Source organism: Dreissena polymorpha, chromosome 7, assembly GCF_020536995.1.
Source record: "Dreissena polymorpha isolate Duluth1 chromosome 7, UMN_Dpol_1.0, whole genome shotgun sequence".
NCBI classification, from domain to species: domain Eukaryota; kingdom Metazoa; phylum Mollusca; class Bivalvia; order Myida; family Dreissenidae; genus Dreissena; species Dreissena polymorpha.
In genome coordinates this window covers 66,923,876-66,945,399 of record NC_068361.1, presented here as the reverse complement: position 1 = coordinate 66,945,399, position 21,524 = coordinate 66,923,876, and the positions used below count along the sequence as shown (strand labels likewise).

Here is a 21,524-nt window from a genome sequence, read left to right as displayed (position 1 = left end):
TATAAAGCGCTATTTCGTGTCAAATACACGGGTAGGGGGGAATGTTTCGGTAATAATTTTGTTAATAACACGGGTAAATACCGGTGAAGTGTTAATTTATTGCAAATACCACCATTACACGTAATAACGGGTTCGATTTTGGTAAGCGCGCAAGCGTTTGAGAGCGTGTTTAATGTACCGATTTACCCGTTATAAATAGCTGATGTTCTCTTTAATCGTATATTTTTTGCATTTGCAGAATAACTCAATGGCATCAACCCCTTTACAAGTGTAATATGGTGTTAAACAAGTCCATAAAATCATCCGGAATATCGCGTAAATCTATATGCAGTCTATAGGCAAAGAAGCCATTTTGGTGTTAGCTTGTCTAAGTTTTCTTCCCGCTGGGCCACGTGATTAAGTGGGCGGAGCGATCACTGATAAGGCGTCATGTCAATTGGAGACGGCATAGAAAAACGGCGTGTTTGTCGGACGTCTTCGGTAAAGATGTCACATGAACTAAACAAATAATTAAACCCGGACTTTAGCCGTCAAGGGTCGATTTTGAGATGAATGTAAATCCGATGAGTTAGTTTAAGACGGGGATATTTATTTCTAATTTCTGATGGTAAGCGGCTGGCACTGAGCAGTTACATGAGCAGTAACTGACGAAACATATTCGCTACTTTCCGAAACCCGTACCATTGGCATTCTACGAACGTTGCTAATGTCCGCCATCTATAAATTATCTATAAGCAAAGTAAAGCACTGCAAAATCATATTTTAAAACAATGTGTCAACCGAATCATATATTGATTGCGTATTTGCTTAATGTGCATAAGACGAATCTCGACATGTTTTCGGACAGACGTTTTCGGATACGGTATGATTCGTCGATTTTAATTTATTTTCAACGTTCTTTTTAACATTTTTAAAGAATGACGATTACACATGCGGTGTTACGGATGGTCTGATTGATAAAATTTTGCATTGTACTTACAAGAAATTGCACATAGACAGACAATAAAAAATAACAAGCTAGCTAGGGCTCAAGGGGCTGTGCCCTCTATTTTCTTTATCTTACGGTCTCAGACTCTCTGCTTAATTTTCCGGATTTCGAATTTGGGACAATTGACACCCCTGATATATTTTATGTCAGTACCAGTGCGTGTTTTTTTCGTATTGATTTCACAATGCTCACAATGTATGTTTACATTGTGCCTTTTATTGACTGGAATATTAGAAATAAATGTTAAGATATTTGTTAATATGTTGCTTTTTATATATTATATCTCAGTAATTTGCTTCAAGTACAAATGATCGTTGACTCTCTTGCGTTATTATTATGACTCATACAAATTTAATTTTGACTGTTGAAAATATGGTCCCAAGAGTCATTGACTCTTGAGATTTGAGGTCTAAGGAAAGCCCTGGTACCTATGAAGTTTCATGATCCTAGGCGTAAGCATTCTTGAGTTATCATCCGGAAACCAATATATTGTTTCGAGTCACTGTGACCTTCACCTTTGACTTAGTGACCTGGAAATCAATAGGGGTCATTTTCCAGTTACGATCAATGTACCTATGAAGTTTCATGATCCTAGGCGTAAGCATTCTTGAGTTGTCATCCGGAAACCATTTTACTATTTCGAGTCACTGTGACCTTGACCTTTGACCTAGTGAACTGAAAATCAATAGGGGTCATCTGCCAGTCATGATCAATGTATCTATGAAGTTTCATGGTCCTAGGCCTAAGCATTTTTAAATTATCATCCGGAAAACATTTAACTATTTTGAGTCACTGTGACCTTGACCTTTGACCTAGTGACCTGAAAATCAAGAGGGGTCATCTGCCAGTCATGATCAATGTACCTATGAAGTTTCATGATCCTAGGCCTAAGCATTCTTGAGTTATCATCCAGAAACCATCTGGTGGACAGACGGACGGACCGACCGACGGACAGACATGAGCAAAACAATATACCCTCTCTTCTTCCAAGGGGGGCATAAAAAGAGATTTGTTTGTCAGAAACACAATGCCCCCTACTGAGCCGCATTGAATTTTTTTACCTTTGACCTTGAAGGATGACCTTGACCTTTCACCACTCAAAATGTGCAGCTCCACGAGATACACATGCATGCCAAATATCAAGTTGCTATCTTCAATATTACAAAAGTTATTGCAAAAGTTTAACCAAAGTTTAAGTTTGTGACAGACTCATACAATGACAGACAGACAGGCCAAAAACAATATACATTGTACCCCCAATCATTCGATCTTGGGGCATAAATAATTGTGTTTCATTTATTAAATAATCATCTTCTATTTCAAATGGACAGAGTAAGCTAAACCTTGTTGCAATAGCAAGTAATACCCCCAGACATTGCATGTATTAATCTGCAGCAAATAACAATAATACAACATTAGACTATTGGGCATGGTTTTCAATAAGAGTTGTTTAAGGAGGCCAACTTGTATTTGACGAGGGCCTACTAGGGGGAGGACCCGTGTGCTTTGTGCAACATATGCAACGTCCCTCCAAATAGCTACTAGAGCTGTAACGATTCGGTTCGATGCATCAAAAAAACGGTTCAAGGCTGCCGATTAGATTTCGATACCAATACGGCAATTTCGATTTGATTCATTGCAATCCCGATTGATCAGAATGTTAAACCTTACTTTCCAAATCCGTCGTCTAAACGTTCTTGTCATTTGTAATACGTCTTGTGCTTTGTCAATAGCAAATATGGCATTCAATAAATGAATGAATAACATGCTGAGCATTACATCAGCCGGAAAAATGGCTTCTTCAAGCACGCCGAAATGCGCACCCTCAAAACTAAAATCAAAAGTATGGGAACATTTCGGGTTTGGCCAAGGTTCTGATGGAAAGGCAGCTTGCAACACGTCTTTTGTTGACTTAAGTTATCCATATGGTTTGTTTACTAAACTGCGTGTCTTCTGTTAAGAAGTCAACTGGAAATTGTTTATATACTTACATGTTTTTTTCTGTTAAACACGTGATACATTGTGCATTTTATGTTATTTAAGAATAACTCAACAGGAAGTTTTGTCTAATAAATTTATTACTTATAAAACAATTTATTACTTATAAAACAATGTTGCGTTTTTAAATTGTATTTCAGAAATTAAACACTTCAAATGTACAACATAATAAGTTAATAACAAATACCAAACATATTAATTCATGATCTGGACAAACAAAACATGAAATAGTTGGCATAATAAGCAGCAAATAGTTTAATTTGAATCGAATCGAAAATAATCGAATCGGACCATTTGGTATCGAAATCGAATCGAATGATGGGTGAATCGTTACAGCTCTAATTGCTACATTCAGTAGATGTCATTATTATTTGTATTATATGATTCATATATTTAAACATTAAACAGGTAAAAGAGGTCAAACCGTGATTTCTCTTCTTTTCTTATATACAAGAGAATTACATCTACCCAGACAATTTCTTCAAATGAGGACGCAACTGTTTGAAATTCTATCCATAAAGCTAATCTAATGGCTAAAATATATATAAAAATTGACCACTTTATAGACAACAGGAAGGAAACGCAGCACACTCTGGCCCCGCCCATTTTCCAGTAAACAAGGGAAATTACAGTCGATTGGTGTATAGCGAATTTTAGTGAGTAACGGATAGGTTAAACGTTTTTTGCAAAATACTTTTATTTATGTTAAGATTTATAGTTTTCTATGAATTTAATACAAAAAGCCTATCATTGTTAAGTCGATTCATGTTTTTGTTGATGTGTGTCAATGTTTACAACTGTTTCTTCTTTCGAAAGCAAAACAAGGTCACGTTATGTACGCACCGTTTTTGTGACAACAGGAAAAGTGCAGACGAATGGTTTCTTGAATTTTGCAGATTTTGTTTGGTAAACATAATGTTCATTAATGTAATACTTTAGTGTTATGTGTCCTTTACAAAAGTAAGAATGCTCAGAAACAAAATTGATGCGTACCATATAAAATAAGCATGAAAGCTGCAACTCGGGATTTAGTGAATAACGAAAATGTGGTGACCCATATTCAGGAATGTGGGGATTGTCTCAAAATAAATATAAACTCAATTGAAGTTGTCCAATGTGGTTAGCGTGTGGCTATGATATTAATTAGTGAAAACATCATTTTAAATGAAAAATAATCGAATTATAACGAAAAATCGATTTCTCTGAAAACATATTTTTCACTATCAAATCTATATATATAACAAGGTATTCAACTCAAAATGACCCGAATATAGCAGGGTTCGACATTTACTTTTTTTTACAGTAAGACCGTCGGACCAGCTCCTCTTAAAGTGTACTAGCCCGAACCTGATGTCTACTAGACCATAAATGACATAGCAAATGAACACAATTGTGTCATGTAACTGTTTAATCAGGATTTATCAGTAAATACCCAGTGACTACCAGATTGTTTTATGCATAGAGTAAAACAATAAAATAACCTTTTTTTTTGCTTTTCTTCGTCAAATTCAAGCCATGGGAACTGACTTGATTTTCCATCTAGGATAAAATTGACGTTTTCGTGTTTCTTCATATTTACGTTTCGTTTCAGTTAAGCATCTGATTCTTTTTTATTAACTGATTTGTCGGAACAAAAATCCGAACTTGAACAAAGCAATTCTTTAAATTACATTATCTTGTCTGCTACACAAAAATGTTTACATTGACGATACCGATTTTCTATAGAAGTCGTAAAATCATGCTCTACAGTTTTACGACACTGCAGAAAATCATTAATATTCATGACAACTTGACCAATTGCAACAAGCAATTTCTGCAGGAAGCTCTCCTTTGCGTCTAAAAATAGCGATGAATCGTGAATGCTCCGCGTTTATTTAAATATACTAGTTTTATTTTAATGTAAATAACGGATACAAGAGTAATTTTACACATTAAAAGTAAAGGTTTTCACAGCAGTTATTTATAGTTATGTGATTCAGTATAGATTTTTTTTAATTTATGTACGACCAGTCGGACAAGCTAGCCCGCAGTTTTACTAGCCCTACCACCGATCTTATTAGACAATGTCTGTCGGACGTGCCTTAGTGTCGAACCCTGTATAGGGTGCATCGCTTTGAACAGCCATTACTTCGTCAATTGTGCAGGGATTTCCATGATCTTGGTCTTATTAAACGCAGAAATGAATTTCCTTTCTGGAAATGTACATACATGTATATTGCAATTATTTTTTACAAATGCTGTGTCAAATTTCAAGTAATAACACGATACACATGTAATCCGATAAAGACCTAAGCGATCCGGTAATGGCTAAATCAGTGTACCATGAAAATGGCGCTGTAAACAAACAATATTTTTTCGGAAATTTAAAACTGCTGGCATGTTTCAATAGGAAAGACATGTGTCTATCTATTTTTAATGTTTTAATTACAGAATGCATGGTGTTTATGTTGAAATGAGACTCGAAGTCCTTAGCTATCCCATATATATACCAATGGACTGTACTGGAAAGACAGGGTACCCTACATCGACATATGGTCTAATAATCAAGAGGCCGTTGAAAGAAACTAGGAACACTGCTTACAGTGAACTACATGTACATGCCTCTTAATTAAAAATTATTCAACACTTTCCCCTCATCGTTGATTCCATTTCATCTTAAAACATTTTTAATTTAAAACACGCTTTACCTATACTATAAAGGTCTTTAAGATTTATTGTAATTATTAAAACATTTATTGCACTGTCTACTGCCTTACTGGACATACGAAGTTTTTGTGGAATGTAACCTTAGTACGAACCATGATTCTGGATCTGGATCTGGATATGTACGTCGCAGGACCTTTCGGTGTAGGCGCAACGGAAGGGAGGGTGGTTTAGTCCCACTGCAGGACAGTTGACCTGAATATGTCAACTGTGTCAGCGCGAACAACACTTTCTTCAAGATTGTTCCACTCTATTAATGTCTTAGGGAAAAATGAGTTTTTATATAGTTGGGTTTTGCACTGGATTGGTGTGAAACACTTAGAGTTTTTAACTGAATATTGTTCAACGATATTGTTTACTTTGAAGTCTTTGAAATGTTTAGGGGTAATTCTACGCTTTGATTACCGGACTGGGGTAAGGAAGTCTTGGCTAGGCATTGCTGGCACCAGCCCCTCAACGATTAATATTCGTTGTATGACTTAAAACTGACATGGTGTATGATTTAACGATGCAGAATTATTAGCGAAATAAAGCACTACCAGAAACACAGCAACCGGCCGTTCATGAACATTGGTGGGACCTTTTAATCATCGAGTTCCACGAAAGACAGTTTCCGATCACTCTGAAGGCCACAATCCGGGTGTCATTGTATTCAATATAGATATGACACAAATAACGGTACCAATAGATATTACACGTCAATCAAATGAGGATTGATACAATAAATATTGTTTACAAAGATATTGTATACGGATGAAGGATTCTTATTAAAAATCAGATATTATGATGAAATTAGTTACCATATGTATGCGTTTAAAAATTTAAATCTCAAGTTTTTAATCTATTACGGGAACTATTTTGCGTTTGCTTCAAACACGAGTCGAGAAGGCCACAGGTACAAACGGTCTATGGACGCTTAATTACCGGTTAACGTTAGCAGAAGGATATGATTTCCGTTAAAGTTAAAGGTATGTGAAGGAGCTATACAATGCGCTTCAGAGCAAAAACAACACATGCGCCATGTCTATTTGGAGTTATATGTGCCGAAACCATGAATCGTGCACTTTTTGGAAATAATTGAACAGCGTTTATGGCAATATATGTGTATAAATTATACTAAAACGCGCAACGTTGTCTGTCCCCGAGCGGGTATAATCCATTGTCAAGTCTGAGGCATGTGATTGAGTGCAACAATACACAACGGGGCATTAGCAGAATATGTGCAACATCTTTTGGTGTTATATTTTCCGATAGCGCAATGTACAATATCTAGTTGGAGTTACATGACCAACGATGTGCAACGATGTCTTACCCTCTGCCAGTATTTACCACTGTAAAGTTAAAGGCTTGTAAATAACTCACACAACACGCCTCGGCACAAAAACAACGCACGTGTAATATCTATTTGGAGTACTATTTTCAATTGCACGGGTGAAAGGCACAGAATGTGCATAATCTAGTTGGGATTTCCTAACCAGGGTGTATCGGACATATGCTAGGCGTGTGATTCCGTAAAATATTTCATTTCGGACCATTCACACCACCTGTGCTCTATCGGACTGGACTTGATTTTTTCCATAGTACAGAAAGTGCTATATCTATTTTGAGTTCTATTTATCCTCAAACGCGCAACGGTGTCTGTCCACGAGCGGGTACAAACCATCGTGCAGTCTGAGGCATGTGAATGAGTGCAACAATACGCTGCGGGGCATTAACAGAATATGGGCAACATCTTTTTGGTGTTATATGTTGCATTATATATATGGCGCGCAATGTGCAATATCTAGTTGGAATTACATGACCATGCTGCAAAGGCAGTGCATATGTACACATTTTGCTTCGATGTCCAACGATGTCTTGCTCTCTGCCAGCATTTACCACTGTAAAGTTAAAGGCTTGTAAATAACTCACACAACACGCCTTGGCGCAAAAACAACGCACGTGTAATATCTATTTGGAGTACTATTTTCAATTGCACGGGTGAATGGCACAGAATGTGCATAATCTAGTTGGGATTTCCTGACCAGGGTGTATCGGACATATGCTAGGCGTGTGATTCCGTAAAATATTTCATTTCGGACCATTCACACCACCTGTGCTCTATCGGATTGGACTTGATTGTTTCCATAGTACAGAAAGTGCTATATCTATTTTGAGTTCTATTTATCCTCAAACGCGCAACGGTGTCTGTCCACGAGCGGGTATAAACCATCGTGCAGTCTGAGGCATGTGAATAAGTGCAACAATACGCTGCGGGGCATTAACAGAATATGGGCAACATCTTTTTGGTGTTATATGTTGAGGTATATATAGCGCGCAATGTGCAATATCTAGTTTGAATTACGTGATCATGGTGGCACTTTATAATGGCACAGAATGTGCATAATATAGTTGGGATTTCCTGACCAGGGTGTATCGGACATATGCTAGGCGTGTGATTCCGTAAAATATTTCCTTTCGGACCATTCACATCACCTGTGCTCTATCGGATTGGACTTGATTGTTTCCATAGTACAGAAAGTGCTATATCTATTTTGAGTTCTATTTATCCTCAAACGCGCAACGGTGTCTGTCCACGAGCGGGTATAAACCATCGTGCAGTCTGAGGCATGTGAATGAGTGCAACAATACGCTGCGGGGCATTAACAGAATATGGGCAGCATCTTTTTTGGTGTTATATGTTGCGGTATATATAGCGCGCAATGTGCAATATCTAGTTGGAATTACATGACCATGGTGCAAAGGCAATGCATATGTATACATTTTGCTTCGATGTCCAACGATGTCTTGCTCTCTGCCAGTATTTACCACTGTTAAGTAAAAGGCTTGTAAATAACTCACACAACACGCCTCGGTGCAAAAACAACGCACGTGTTATATCTATTTGGAGTACTATTTTCAATTGCATGGGTGAATGGCACAGAATGTGCATAATCTAGTTGGGATTTCCTGACCAGGGTGTATCGGACATATGCTAGGCGTGTGATTCCGTAAAATATTTCATTTCGGACCATTCACACCACCTGTGCTCTATCGAATTGGACTTGATTTTTTCCATAGTACAGAAAGTGCTATATCTATTTTGAGTTCTATTTATCCTCAAACGCGCAACGGTGTCTGTCCACGAGCGGGTATAAACCATCATGCAGTCTGAGGCATGTGAATGAGTGCAACAATACGCTGCGGGGCATTAACAGAATATGGGCAGCATCTTTTTTGGTGTTATATGTTGCGGTATATATAGCGCGCAATGTGCAATATCTAGTTGGAATTACATGACCATGGTGCAAAGGCAATGCATATGTACACATTTTGCTTCGATGTCCAACGATGTCTTGCTCTGTGCCAGTATTTACCACTGTGAAGTTAAAGGCTTGTAAATAACTCACACAACACGCCTCGGTGCAAAAACAACGCACGTGTTATATCTATTTGGAGTACTATTTTCAATTGCACGGGTGAATGGCACAGAATGTGCATAATCTAGTTGGGATTTCCTGACCAGGGTGTATCGGACATATGCTAGGCGTGTGATTCCGTAAAATATTTCATTTCGGACCATTCACACCACCTGTGCTCTATCGAATTGGACTTGATTTTTTCCATAGTACAGAAAGTGCTATATCTATTTTGAGTTCTATTTATCATCAAACGCGCAACGGTGTCTGTCCACGAGCGGGTATAAACCATCATGCAGTCTGAGGCATGTGAATGAGTGCAACAATACGCTGCGGGGCATTAACAGAATATGGGCAGCATCTTTTTTGGTGTTATATGTTGCGGTATATATAGCGCGCAATGTGCAATATCTAGTTGGAATTACATGACCATGGTGCAAAGGCAATGCATATGTACACATTTTGCTTCGATGTCCAACGATGTCTTGCTCTGTGCCAGTATTTACCACTGTTAAGTTAAAGGCTTGTAAATAACTCACACAACACGCCTCGGTGCAAAAACAACGCACGTGTTATATCTATTTGGAGTACTATTTTCAATTGCACGGGTGAATGGCACAGAATGTGCATAATCTAGTTGGGATTTCCTGACCAGGGTGTATCGGACATATGCTAGGCGTGTGATTCCGTAAAATATTTCATTTCGGACCATTCACACCACCTGTGCTCTATCGGATTGGACTTGATTTTTTCCATAGTACAGAAAGTGCTATATCTATTTTGAGTTCTATTTATCCTCAAACGCGCAACGGTGTCTTACCACGAGCGGGTATAAACCATCATGCTGTCTGAGGCATGTGAATGAGTGCAACAATACGCTGCGGGGCATTAACAGAATATGGGCAACATCTTTTTGGTGTTATATGTTGCGATATATATAGCGCGCAATGTGCAATATCTAGTTGGAATTATATAACCATGGTGCAAAGGCAATGCATATGTACATATTTTGCTTCGATGTCCAACGATGTCTTGCTCTCTGCCAGTATTTACCACTGTAAAGTTAAAGGCTTGTAAATAACTCACACAACACGCCTTGGCGCAAAAACAACGCACGTGTAATATCTATTTGGAGTACTATTTTCAATTGCACGGGTGAATGGCACAGAATGTGCATAATATAGTTGGGATTTCCTGACCAGGGTGTATCGGACATATGCTAGGCGTGTGATTCCGCAAAATATTTCCTTTCGGACCATTCACATCACCTGTGCTCTATCGGATTGGACTTGATTGTTTCCATAGTACAGAAAGTGCTATATCTATTTTGAGTTCTATTTATCCTCAAACGCGCAACGGTGTCTGTCCACGAGCGGGTATAAACCATCGTGCAGTCTGAGGCATGTGAATGAGTGCAACAATACGCTGCGGGGCATTAACAGAATATGGGCAGCATCTTTTTTGGTGTTATATGTTGCGGTATATATAGCGCGCAATGTGCAATATCTAGTTGGAATTACATGACCATGGTGCAAAGGCAATGCATATGTACACATTTTGCTTCGATGTCCAACGATGTCTTGCTCTCTGCCAGTATTTACCACTGTTAAGTAAAAGGCTTGTAAATAACTCACACAACACGCCTCGGTGCAAAAACAACGCACGTGTTATATCTATTTGGAGTACTATTTTCAATTGCATGGGTGAATGGCACAGAATGTGCATAATCTAGTTGGGATTTCCTGACCAGGGTGTATCGGACATATGCTAGGCGTGTGATTCCGTAAAATATTTCATTTCGGACCATTCACACCACCTGTGCTCTATCGAATTGGACTTGATTTTTTCCATAGTACAGAAAGTGCTATATCTATTTTGAGTTCTATTTATCCTCAAACGCGCAACGGTGTCTGTCCACGAGCGGGTATAAACCATCATGCAGTCTGAGGCATGTGAATGAGTGCAACAATACGCTGCGGGGCATTAACAGAATATGGGCAGCATCTTTTTTGGTGTTATATGTTGCGGTATATATAGCGCGCAATGTGCAATATCTAGTTGGAATTACATGACCATGGTGCAAAGGCAATGCATATGTACACATTTTGCTTCGATGTCCAACGATGTCTTGCTCTGTGCCAGTATTTACCACTGTTAAGTTAAAGGCTTGTAAATAACTCACACAACACGCCTCGGTGCAAAAACAACGCACGTGTTATATCTATTTGGAGTACTATTTTCAATTGCACGGGTGAATGGCACAGAATGTGCATAATCTAGTTGGGATTTCCTGACCAGGGTGTATCGGACATATGCTAGGCGTGTGATTCCGTAAAATATTTCATTTCGGACCATTCACACCACCTGTGCTCTATCGGATTGGACTTGATTTTTTCCATAGTACAGAAAGTGCTATATCTATTTTGAGTTCTATTTATCCTCAAACGCGCAACGGTGTCTTACCACGAGCGGGTATAAACCATCATGCTGTCTGAGGCATGTGAATGAGTGCAACAATACGCTGCGGGGCATTAACAGAATATGGGCAAATTCTTTTTGGTGTTATATGTTGCGATATATATAGCGCGCAATGTGCAATATCTAGTTGGAATTATATAACCATGGTGCAAAGGCAATGCATATGTACATATTTTGCTTCGATGTCCAACGATGTCTTGCTCTCTGCCAGTATTTACCACTGTAAAGTTAAAGGCTTGTAAATAACTCACACAACACGCCTTGGCGCAAAAACAACGCACGTGTAATATCTATTTGGAGTACTATTTTTAATTGCACGGGTGAATGGCACAGAATGTGCATAATCTAGTTGGGATTTCCTGACCAGGGTGTATCGGACATATGCTAGGCGTGTGATTCCGTAAAATATTTCATTTCGGACCATTCACACCACCTGTGCTCTATCGGATTGGACTTGATTTTTTCCATAGTACAGAAAGTGCTATATCTATTTTGAGTTCTATTTATCCTCAAACGCGCAACGGTGTCTGTCCACGAGCGGGTATAAACCATCATGCAGTCTGAGGCATGTGAATGAGTGCAACAATACGCTGCGGGGCATTAACAGAATATGGGCAACATCTTTTTGGTGTTATATGTTGCGATATATATAGCGCGCAATGTGCAATATCTAGTTGGAATTATATAACCATGGTGCAAAGGCAATGCATATGTACATATTTTGCTTCGATGTCCAACGATGTCTTGCTCTCTGCCAGTATTTACCACTGTAAAGTTAAAGGCTTGTAAATAACTCACACAACACGCCTTGGCGCAAAAACAACGCACGTGTAATATCTATTTGGAGTACTATTTTCAATTGCACGGGTGAATGGCACAGAATGTGCATAATCTAGTTGGGATTTCCTGAACAGGGTGTATCGGACATATGCTAGGCTCACCAGATTCGCTGAGTACTTTTGAGAATCTCGCCACGCAATAATCATTACTGTCAAAGCTATTACAATCGATATCATCGATAATACTGTTTAACCTATGTGAATTTGAGATTAATTTTTGTCGAAATTCGTCACGATTCTGATCCAACCAACTAATACGTGTTGTACTAGATTCATTTAACACTTCTCGATAATGCAGTATTACACTTGTTATTAAATAGCAGTGGACCATGATCTGACCATACTGAATAAGAGTCAACGTTAAAACGTGTTATCAGATTAAAGTTTTCTTCACGTGGTAACACGTATTCAATGACACTAGAACCACGTGGATCCATGAACTTAAAAGCTCCTAAACTATCATTGTTTAACCTACCGTTAGCTATTCTCGATGAGAGCGATATGCACATGTCAAGCTTCTTACCAAAACAATTAGTTTTTGATTCCATTGAATTCCGGGTAAGTTGAGAGTCACTTGCGTAAGACTGGTCATTTATGGGATTAATTGTGAGGTCCCAAACAATAAAATCTCGCTTATTTCCTACTCGAGCGTTCCAATCGCCGGCTAAAAAAACTTTGCCATTTGTTTGAAATTGATTTATATTTTTTGTGAAATATCAAATAAATTAACATTTCAAATATTATTAATAGGGAATAGCTAATCATCACATTTTTACATTCAAGGTCACAGTGACCTTGACCTTCAAATGAATGACCTTGAAATGACCAGTGGTTACTAACTAGTTATGGCCAACCTTCATGTCAAGTTTCAAGACTCTAGGTCCAAGCATACCAAAGTTATAACAACTTTAACATTTTTTATATTGAAGGTCACAGTGACCTTGACCTTCAAATGAATGACCTTGAAATGACCAGTGGTCATCTGTTAATCCTGGCCAACCTTCATGTCAAGTTTGAAGACTCTAGGTCCAAGCATACCAAAGTTATACCATGAAATAAGAACTTTAACATTTTCGAGCACGCCGCCCGCCCCCCCGCCCGCCCCCCCGCCCGCCCGCCCGACAACATCAATCTATAAGCCGAGATTTTTTCGAAAAAAATCCGGCTAATAAGTGTGATGCATATAGATGCAAACACTTCTCTGCAGAAGTGCATAAATGTGAACACTGACTCTTTCCTAAAATATTTCTTGCAAAATTTAACAATCCAATAATAAACAAAATGTATACCGATACCACAATTAACCTAAAAGATACGTCGATGAACCTCTAAAAATATGCTTTGCATTATGGTACACAAGAGGTTTATCAATTTAGAAAAGCTACAACTGAAATTACCATAAGACTGAAGAATGATTTGTTAGCAAGGATACTCTTTTAACAGTAACTCTGATTGCGATTGTTTAATCAAGTGTTATTGACTTACTAACAAACAGTGTTTTCTCAAACCCTTATCACTCTAAGTCTCCTGCTGCCTAAGATAATTCACTGCTCTTTGATCAGATTACTTTTTCTGCATTTTTGATCCATTTACGTTTACAATTAATTCACATAAATAGAGTACCCTGGCTGTTGCTACATGATCGACTACTGGGTCAGTGTCTCCCCCTTCCAAATCCATGGCAGAGGCAGGGTTGTTTGCCAGCTGGTCCGAGTTCTGCAAAATGATCATGATGAACTCATATTTACTTCTTTTATGTTTTTGTATTCTCATTTTCTCTACCGTAAATGACAGCTGCAATCTCATTACTCCTGTGATTTTCACTTATGTTTTCCTAATATTTTAATGTTGGAGATGAAATATCATGTGAATGGGAAATCAGATCAGAAAGGAATTATAGAAAAGCAACAACAGAAATTATCCTTACTTTGAGTAAAGATTTGTTAGCAAGGGCACGTTTTTAACAGTGACTCTTATTGCTTTTGCTAAGAGATTGTATAATCAAGTGTTTCTTACTGACTAGACAGTGTTTCCTCAAACCCTTTCCATTCTGAGTCCTTTGCCTAAGATATTCCACTGCTCTTTCATCGGATAACTTTTTCTGCATTTTTAAAACATATTTATTTTTATAATTAATTCACATCAATATAGTAAGGTGGCTGTTACCTCATGTTCGACTGATGGGCTACTTGCTATCTCTTCTAGATGACCTCCAATGAATTCTAGAAAAGTAAGTTAACAATTTGAATAAATAAATATGCTTTAAAAGTATTTGCAGCAATTAATTTAGTCATTCATGTGTCCAAACATATTATTTCTATGGCTTTTCAAACAAGGCATGCAAACAAGGGCTGTTTGTAAAACACGCATGCCCCTTGAATGGGCTGTCAGTTATAGTGGCCATTGTGTGAATATGTTAGAAACTATTTTAATGCTTCAGGTCAATGTGACCTTGACCTAGTGACCTGAAAATCAATAGGGGTTATCTGCCAATCATGATCAATGTACCTATGAAGTTACATGATCCTTGGCCTAAGCATTCTGGAGTTATCATCCGGAAACAATTTTACTGTTTCTAGTCAATGTGACCTTGACCTTTGAAGAAGTGACCTGAAAATCAATAGGGGACATGTGCCAGTCATAATCATTGTACCAATAATGTATCATGATCCTAGGTTTACGCGTTATTGAGTTAACATCCGGAAACCATTTGGTGGACGGACCGACCGACGGACCTACATGCGCAAAACAGTATAACCCCTGGGGGCATCCAAAGTGCAATATAAATTCATTTACATATACATGTATACATGTTCACACTGTACATGCAAACCAGCAGATTCTGTAGTGTATGAGTTCGAATTCCACAGGGACAGTATTGGAATTTTGTGTGTGTGTTTCATTTCTTTGACTTAACAATTTTATCAATTATCATAAGTGCATAGCATAACACTTAAGTTAATTTTAGTCTTGACTCTTGATGATTTACATTCTACTTCATTTTTAGTTAAAGTGCCCTGGGGATTTTTTTAATACTTATTAAAACACCTATCTTACAGGATTATTATTATAATGGGGTATCATTTTAAATAAATCATTAAGTAAATTAAATACCCTTTAATAGTTTTATTTATTTCTGACAATTAGATCCCCTATTTGCCATTGACATGCTCCTTTACTCAGGACTTACCAACAGACAAACCCAGAGAGATCATAAGAATACACAGCAAAGTACAAAATAAAATAAAAAATATAATCATATTGCAATGATTTGTTTCTTATTTGTAAAGCCATTTTCTATCATTTTCCTTATTGAACAATTTTTTTTTCATAATCCAGTAAAAAAAGCAATGGAAAGTAATTCACTTAAGAAAGCATAAAAAAAACTTTTCTGGATAAAAAACACTGGTAAGTTATAATAACGGTTTGCTTTTTTTTGGTTTTAAATCAAAACATATAAAACATATATAACATTTTGGTGGAAAAGTGATAAATGATAAAATGGTGGAAAAGTGATAAATGATAAAATATATACAGTGTTTCTTTTTGTTGGAAATAAAATTATTTACCCCCTTCAGAAAGCAGTCTTCTGGCTATTCGTCTCCGTTCTTCTAGTAGTTGTGTTTTGCTGAGCACAAACTCTAGGGATTGATTCTGCAGGTAGCATTCTGCTTACTAAAGTTGTTAATATCATTATATTTACTGAGAGGTTGCATTGGGCAGAAAAAAACACAACTGTTTCAACCAATTAAGTGGGTTTGAAAACTAATTTACCAAGGCAATCCAAGTAATACTTAGGCACGCACAAACATTTTATGAACATACATATTAATTACAAGTTTCATGTAGTTACATACAATAGTTACTGACCAACAGCTATGGAAAGCAAAAAAAAGTTATGAAATTCCTTACTTTCAATCAATGAAGAGGATAACTATGGCTTTACCAAGTTGATGCAGATTCCTAACGTTCAATCAATGAAGAGGATAACTATGGCTTTACCAAGTTGATGCAGATTCCTTACTTTCAATCAATGAAGAGGATAACTATGGCTTTACCAAGTGGATGCAGATTCCTTACTTTCAATCAATGAAGAGGATAACTATGGCTTTACCAAGTTGATGCAGATTCCTAACGTTCAATCAATGAAGAGGATAACTATGGCTTTACCAAGTTGATGCAGATTCCTTACTTTCAATCAATGAAGAGGATAACTATGGCTTTACCAAGTGGATGCAGATTCCTTACTTTCAATCAATGAAGAGGATAACTATGGCTTTACCAAGTTGATGCTGATTCCTAACGTTCAATCAATGAAGAGGATAACTATGGCTTTACCAAGTTGATGCAGATTCCTTACTTACAATCAATGAAGAGGATAACTATGGCTTTACCAAGTTGATGCAGATTCCTTACTTTCAATAAATGAAGAGGATAACTATGGCTTACCAAGTTGATGCAGATAAATTTTATGCGTGTACCAATGCAACATGATAATAGAAAATAATTTTTAAGGTTCATTACAAGAAAAAGTTAAGAAACAGCTGTGGACAGAAAAGTGTCACAGATGGACAAAAAGACAAACAACGCTTAAAGAAAAAAAATCATTGGGAAGTACAAATAACAGATTCCATTACCTTTAAAACGTAGACACCGCAAGATATTGAATCTGACTGTTTTGCATGACGTGGGCAGAGTATGTTCCAATGTATTGGTCCGCCCATATCAATGCTGGATAAGCGCCGAATGTGCACAAATTTACTGTTCAAAAGCAAAAAGTAAAAAAACAACATCATCAAATCACCATAAATGATACATTATGAGTACAAATATTATTTGCTAAATTTTTGGAATGAATAAGGAATGAAATTCCCTAGCTGGTAATGGAGACATATTTTTTGCGCTGTCCAGAGTGATGTCAGGATGTCTGGTTAGATGTTCCTTGAATCTTGTCAGCACTTATTCTCATAAAACACTTAAAGGATTAAAAAGAAACTTAGAAGGAGTGTTCATTACAAAGCCTTGGTTTGCATATTGGCAGATTTGTCAATTAAGTCAAGTTCACAAGGTTAAAAACATAATTACCTTGCCAGTGCTTCTTTGCATAAATCAATGAAGGATTTTAATGTTACTTGGTCAGATTTATTAATAGCTAGCTTGGTTCGGCATACTGTGAGGATTTTTATTTGGGTCAAGGTTAGAAGGTTAAAACATGGATTTCTTGTACTTCAAACAAGAGCAAACAAAAGCATAAAGTAAAGAAATGTTTCCCTTGTCCACGCCTCTTCTCGTAAACAAACCAATGCAGGAATATTAATGAAACTTGCTAAGTGCTAGTACTAAGCCTAAATGTAAATTATCAGGATTTTTAGTTAGGTTAATGTCAGGGTCACATGGTTAAACAAGAAAAGTGTTTTTAGAAACACTATGTCCCCTATTGCGCCGCTTTGAAGCTATATATTTGACCTTTGACCTTAAAGGATGACCTTGACCTTTCACCACTCAAAATGTGCATCTCCATGAGATACACATGCATGCATGCAAAATATCAAGCTGCTATCTTCAATATTGCAAAAGTTATGGCAAATTTTAAAGTTTGACGCAAACATACACTCAAACCAACAAACAAACCTACAGACAGATAGACCTACAGACAGGGAAGAAACAATATGTCCCCCACTATAGTGGTGGGGGACATAAAAAAGTTCTTGGTAGCAATTATTCCCATAAACCACTGAAAGGTGTCAATCAAACTTAGAAGGAATTACGCTAATGCTACATATTGTCAGGAAGTCTAATTTCGGTAACGGACATGACACCAAAACCTCCACAATCTGATCAGTGTAAACTTTTTATATAAATGATGATTATTTGCAAGTTAAATATTTACATAGCATTTTACAGTCTGTGATATTTTCTAATTTAGTATATGAAGTTAAATGTATCTAATCTGTTTAATTAAATAATGTACACATTTACATCCATTGTTGCAGGATCTGTTGCTGGGAAACATTCTGCTCCCCCATCGGATTTATGTACAATACTTTGTTGTCTTTCGGTTGCACAACCTGAAGAAAATAAAAGAGGCCCCCAGAGGGCCTTGGGGTGCTAACCTGAATAATATGCGATCTTAATAATTAGTCCCACTGGCAGGAATCTTGAAAATTTAACCTATTTAGAAGAATTTTAAAGTTTTTTTTTCTATGTACATATATAAAAATAATTTGACTGCTCCAGGTTGGGGATATTTTTTTGAACAAGAAAAATAAATTTAGCAATCAAGATGAAAATACTATAAATTGTTCATGCCAAAAACCTATTATCTATGCCTTATGTTTTCAGAGAAGGTTTTTTTAAGTTTTTACTAACTACATACTTTCTTGTATGAACACGATGGCCCAGCAGGACAGGGCAAATTTTAACCTGTGTGCCTAAATTTGAACAATATTGGCAGATGTCCACTTGGCAATTTTGTATGCACAATATTTATCCTATATGCCTTGTGGTTTAAGAGAAGACTATTTGTGAAGTATTTTTAGTATATACATGTAGGGAAAACATATTGGGCCCCAGGGTGGGCCTAACTTTTGGCCCCAAGCCTGTAATCTCAACAATCTTTGTAGAAGCCCACTATACGAATGCCAAAAATGTAAGCTCTATGCCATGTGTTTTGAGTGAAGATTTTTGAAGGGTTTACTGTTCACATAGAGGAAAAACAGATTCATCACAGGACAGGGCAAATTTTGGCCCCAGCTCTGTTATGGAACCAATTTTTGTAGAGGCCCAGTAGACAATGTTTCATGCCATTTATACATGTATCCAAGTTAAAAATTTGACAACCGTGATATTTCGCAAGTAAATTGAGAATCATTTTCACTTACTATAAGAGACAAGTGGAATCCACCCTCATTGACTGCTCCAACCAGATGATCATACTCCAGTATCTGCACCTTTGCATAGAAAATAGTACACTTAAGACAAGAGCAACGCTCTGCGGCAGGTTCAGTCTTGAATAAATGAAAGCTTGTCAGAATTATTTTTAAATCACAAAGACCTTGACCTTTGACCTAGTGACCTTAAAATTGAGTGTGGTGTGTAGAACACATCAAAGTGCATGATTTCATTATGAAATTACTGACCACGCTTGCATTTGCCAAGATCGTCTAGTGGACGCAAGTCCATAGTCGTTGTTTTATTCAAACCTGGTCTTTTCCGTCATGGCTATATTGGTCAGCGTCAATACATACAATTAAACCTCCACGGCTTTGATTGAATGATGTGCCCCCAATCTCCACACCCAGTCAAATTTGTAGTTGGGTGTGGAGATTGGGGGCACATCATTCAATCAAAGCCGTGGAGGTTTAATTGTATTTATTGACGCTGACCAATATAGCCATGACGGAAAAGACCTACACAAAACAATGACAATATTTTACAAACAGAACAAAACATACGATACTACGAAATATGAATTAAATGAACTTCTCATTAATTAAACTAATTCACACACATTTCATAATGCAATAATACACAATGTTCAATAAATGAAAACTGATTAACTCACCAGGTTGGAATAAAACAACGACTATGGACTTGCGTCCACTAGACGATCTTGGCAAATGCAAGCGTGGTCAGTAATTTCATAATGAAATCAACAGGTACATTTGAATGACCAATGAAAATCTTGCAACAGTTCAATTCTAAATAACGATTGGACATGACCACAATTGCACGAGCTTTCATGGGTGAACGAACACTGGCGAGAGGACGAAATTCACACAAAGAAGTAAATGTATGTTATATGAAAAGGGAGATAACAAATTGACCTGTACTACACATATTAATTTTGGGGCGCATAACTCAACGTTTCGCCCTTCTGCTTTCCGGGTTGGAGGCCCTAGGCAGCTGTAGATTGTCGTTTTCCCAGTGGTTCTCGAATATAAAAAACAACTAAGCGAATCGTCGTGGCGATGTCGAGTTCGTTCCATAAATAAGCCACGTTTCTGCATCGCTCATAAGCTCTTACCGAACCTAAAGCAAATATTACAATCGAATATGTATGGTGGCGGATGTCCGTTATAAAGGAGTTTATTATCCGGAGCTGCAAATTTTCGGATTGCAGCTTAAAAATAAGTCGAGATTCGATTGTCTGGAGTGACAAATAAAGCGGGTGCCGATTACTCAGGTGGACAGTTTAACTTTTTTTTAAAGTAACATTGTATATTTGTATACTTTTCGTATAAAAAATGAATCAGTATGATCAGAGACGTAGATTATCTACGTCTCTGCTAAAATGCTGGGTAAATGACTGCTCTGCCATATTTTTTCATTCAGAATTGTTTTTTAAATTTACACAAGTGTAAACATATTCAATGGAATCATTCATAATAGTTTACACACATGGAACATACATTGTCAGAATCAATCATTTTATATGAGAGGCAAACGCATACAGCCAGGGGGATTTATAAGCGCAGTCACACGCACGCACGCATGCACGCACGCACACACACACGCACACACACACACACACACACACACGCACGCACGCACGCACGCACACACACACACACACACACACGCAAACACACGCGCACACACCTACCAGCATACAAACAATACAAACTGTGTTTTAAATGTTTCGAGAAAAACAAAAACATTTTTAAAACATGTTCAATACATAATTGAATAGTTCTTTATTCTGTACTTGTTAATACTTCGCGGTTGACGTTTTAAACATAAACAAGTTCCAATTGATGAGAGCATGGGCGCTTATATATAATTTAATATGTACTATAAGAATATATTAAGTTCTGTTCGTTTACAAATATTGTAATATAAGTGGATCCAATTTGATTATTTGTTTCATATTTGTTTCTAATAAGGGAAATTTCTAATTCTGTAGGTAATTTATCTTAAGATACTTAAAAAGATATTGAAATTTCTGGGTGCATTTTTTTATAATTCAAGCAAAGGATAAATTATTTAATTAAAATAAGTATTAAATTCAGAGCATCATCGTGTAACCTTCGGCGCAACTTTTACCGGAAACTCTCACCGCTCATCGGAACGACACTTGAGACATGTTGCACTATCTGTGGGACACAATTGTGCCAAGTT

At 37.2% G+C, this 21,524-nt stretch overlaps 1 protein-coding gene and 1 long non-coding RNA gene across 13 annotated transcripts in view; both read right to left on the bottom strand.

Moving 5' to 3' along the window:
• LOC127838901 (zinc finger protein 160-like) overlaps positions 1 to 21,524 on the bottom strand; it is a 91,507-nt gene that overhangs the window by 37,965 nt on the left and 32,018 nt on the right. The window contains exon 1 of one of the 11 annotated variants that reach the window (XM_052366971.1): positions 6,229 to 6,327. The exons of 9 other annotated variants lie outside the window; for them this stretch is intronic. Coding sequence is in view for 1 of the 2 variants with exons in the window: in XM_052366969.1 (XP_052222929.1) it covers positions 6,270 to 6,280 (11 nt within the window). In the remaining variant the exon portion in view is untranslated. Of the gene's footprint in view, positions 1 to 6,228; positions 6,328 to 21,524 lie in introns of those variants that run through there. One more of the 11 variants, XM_052366969.1, reaches the window with a different exon arrangement.
• On the bottom strand, positions 13,705 to 19,457 carry LOC127838907 (uncharacterized). 2 transcript variants are annotated; one of them, XR_008030034.1, is made up of 6 exons: positions 19,286 to 19,457; positions 18,384 to 18,472; positions 17,042 to 17,165; positions 15,974 to 16,079; positions 14,571 to 14,626; positions 13,705 to 14,120 (listed from the first exon to the last, which is right to left on the bottom strand). It is a non-coding gene; the product is annotated as an uncharacterized LOC127838907 (long non-coding RNA). The 2 variants fall into 2 exon arrangements; XR_008030033.1 differs by having other exon boundaries at positions 18,384 to 19,453.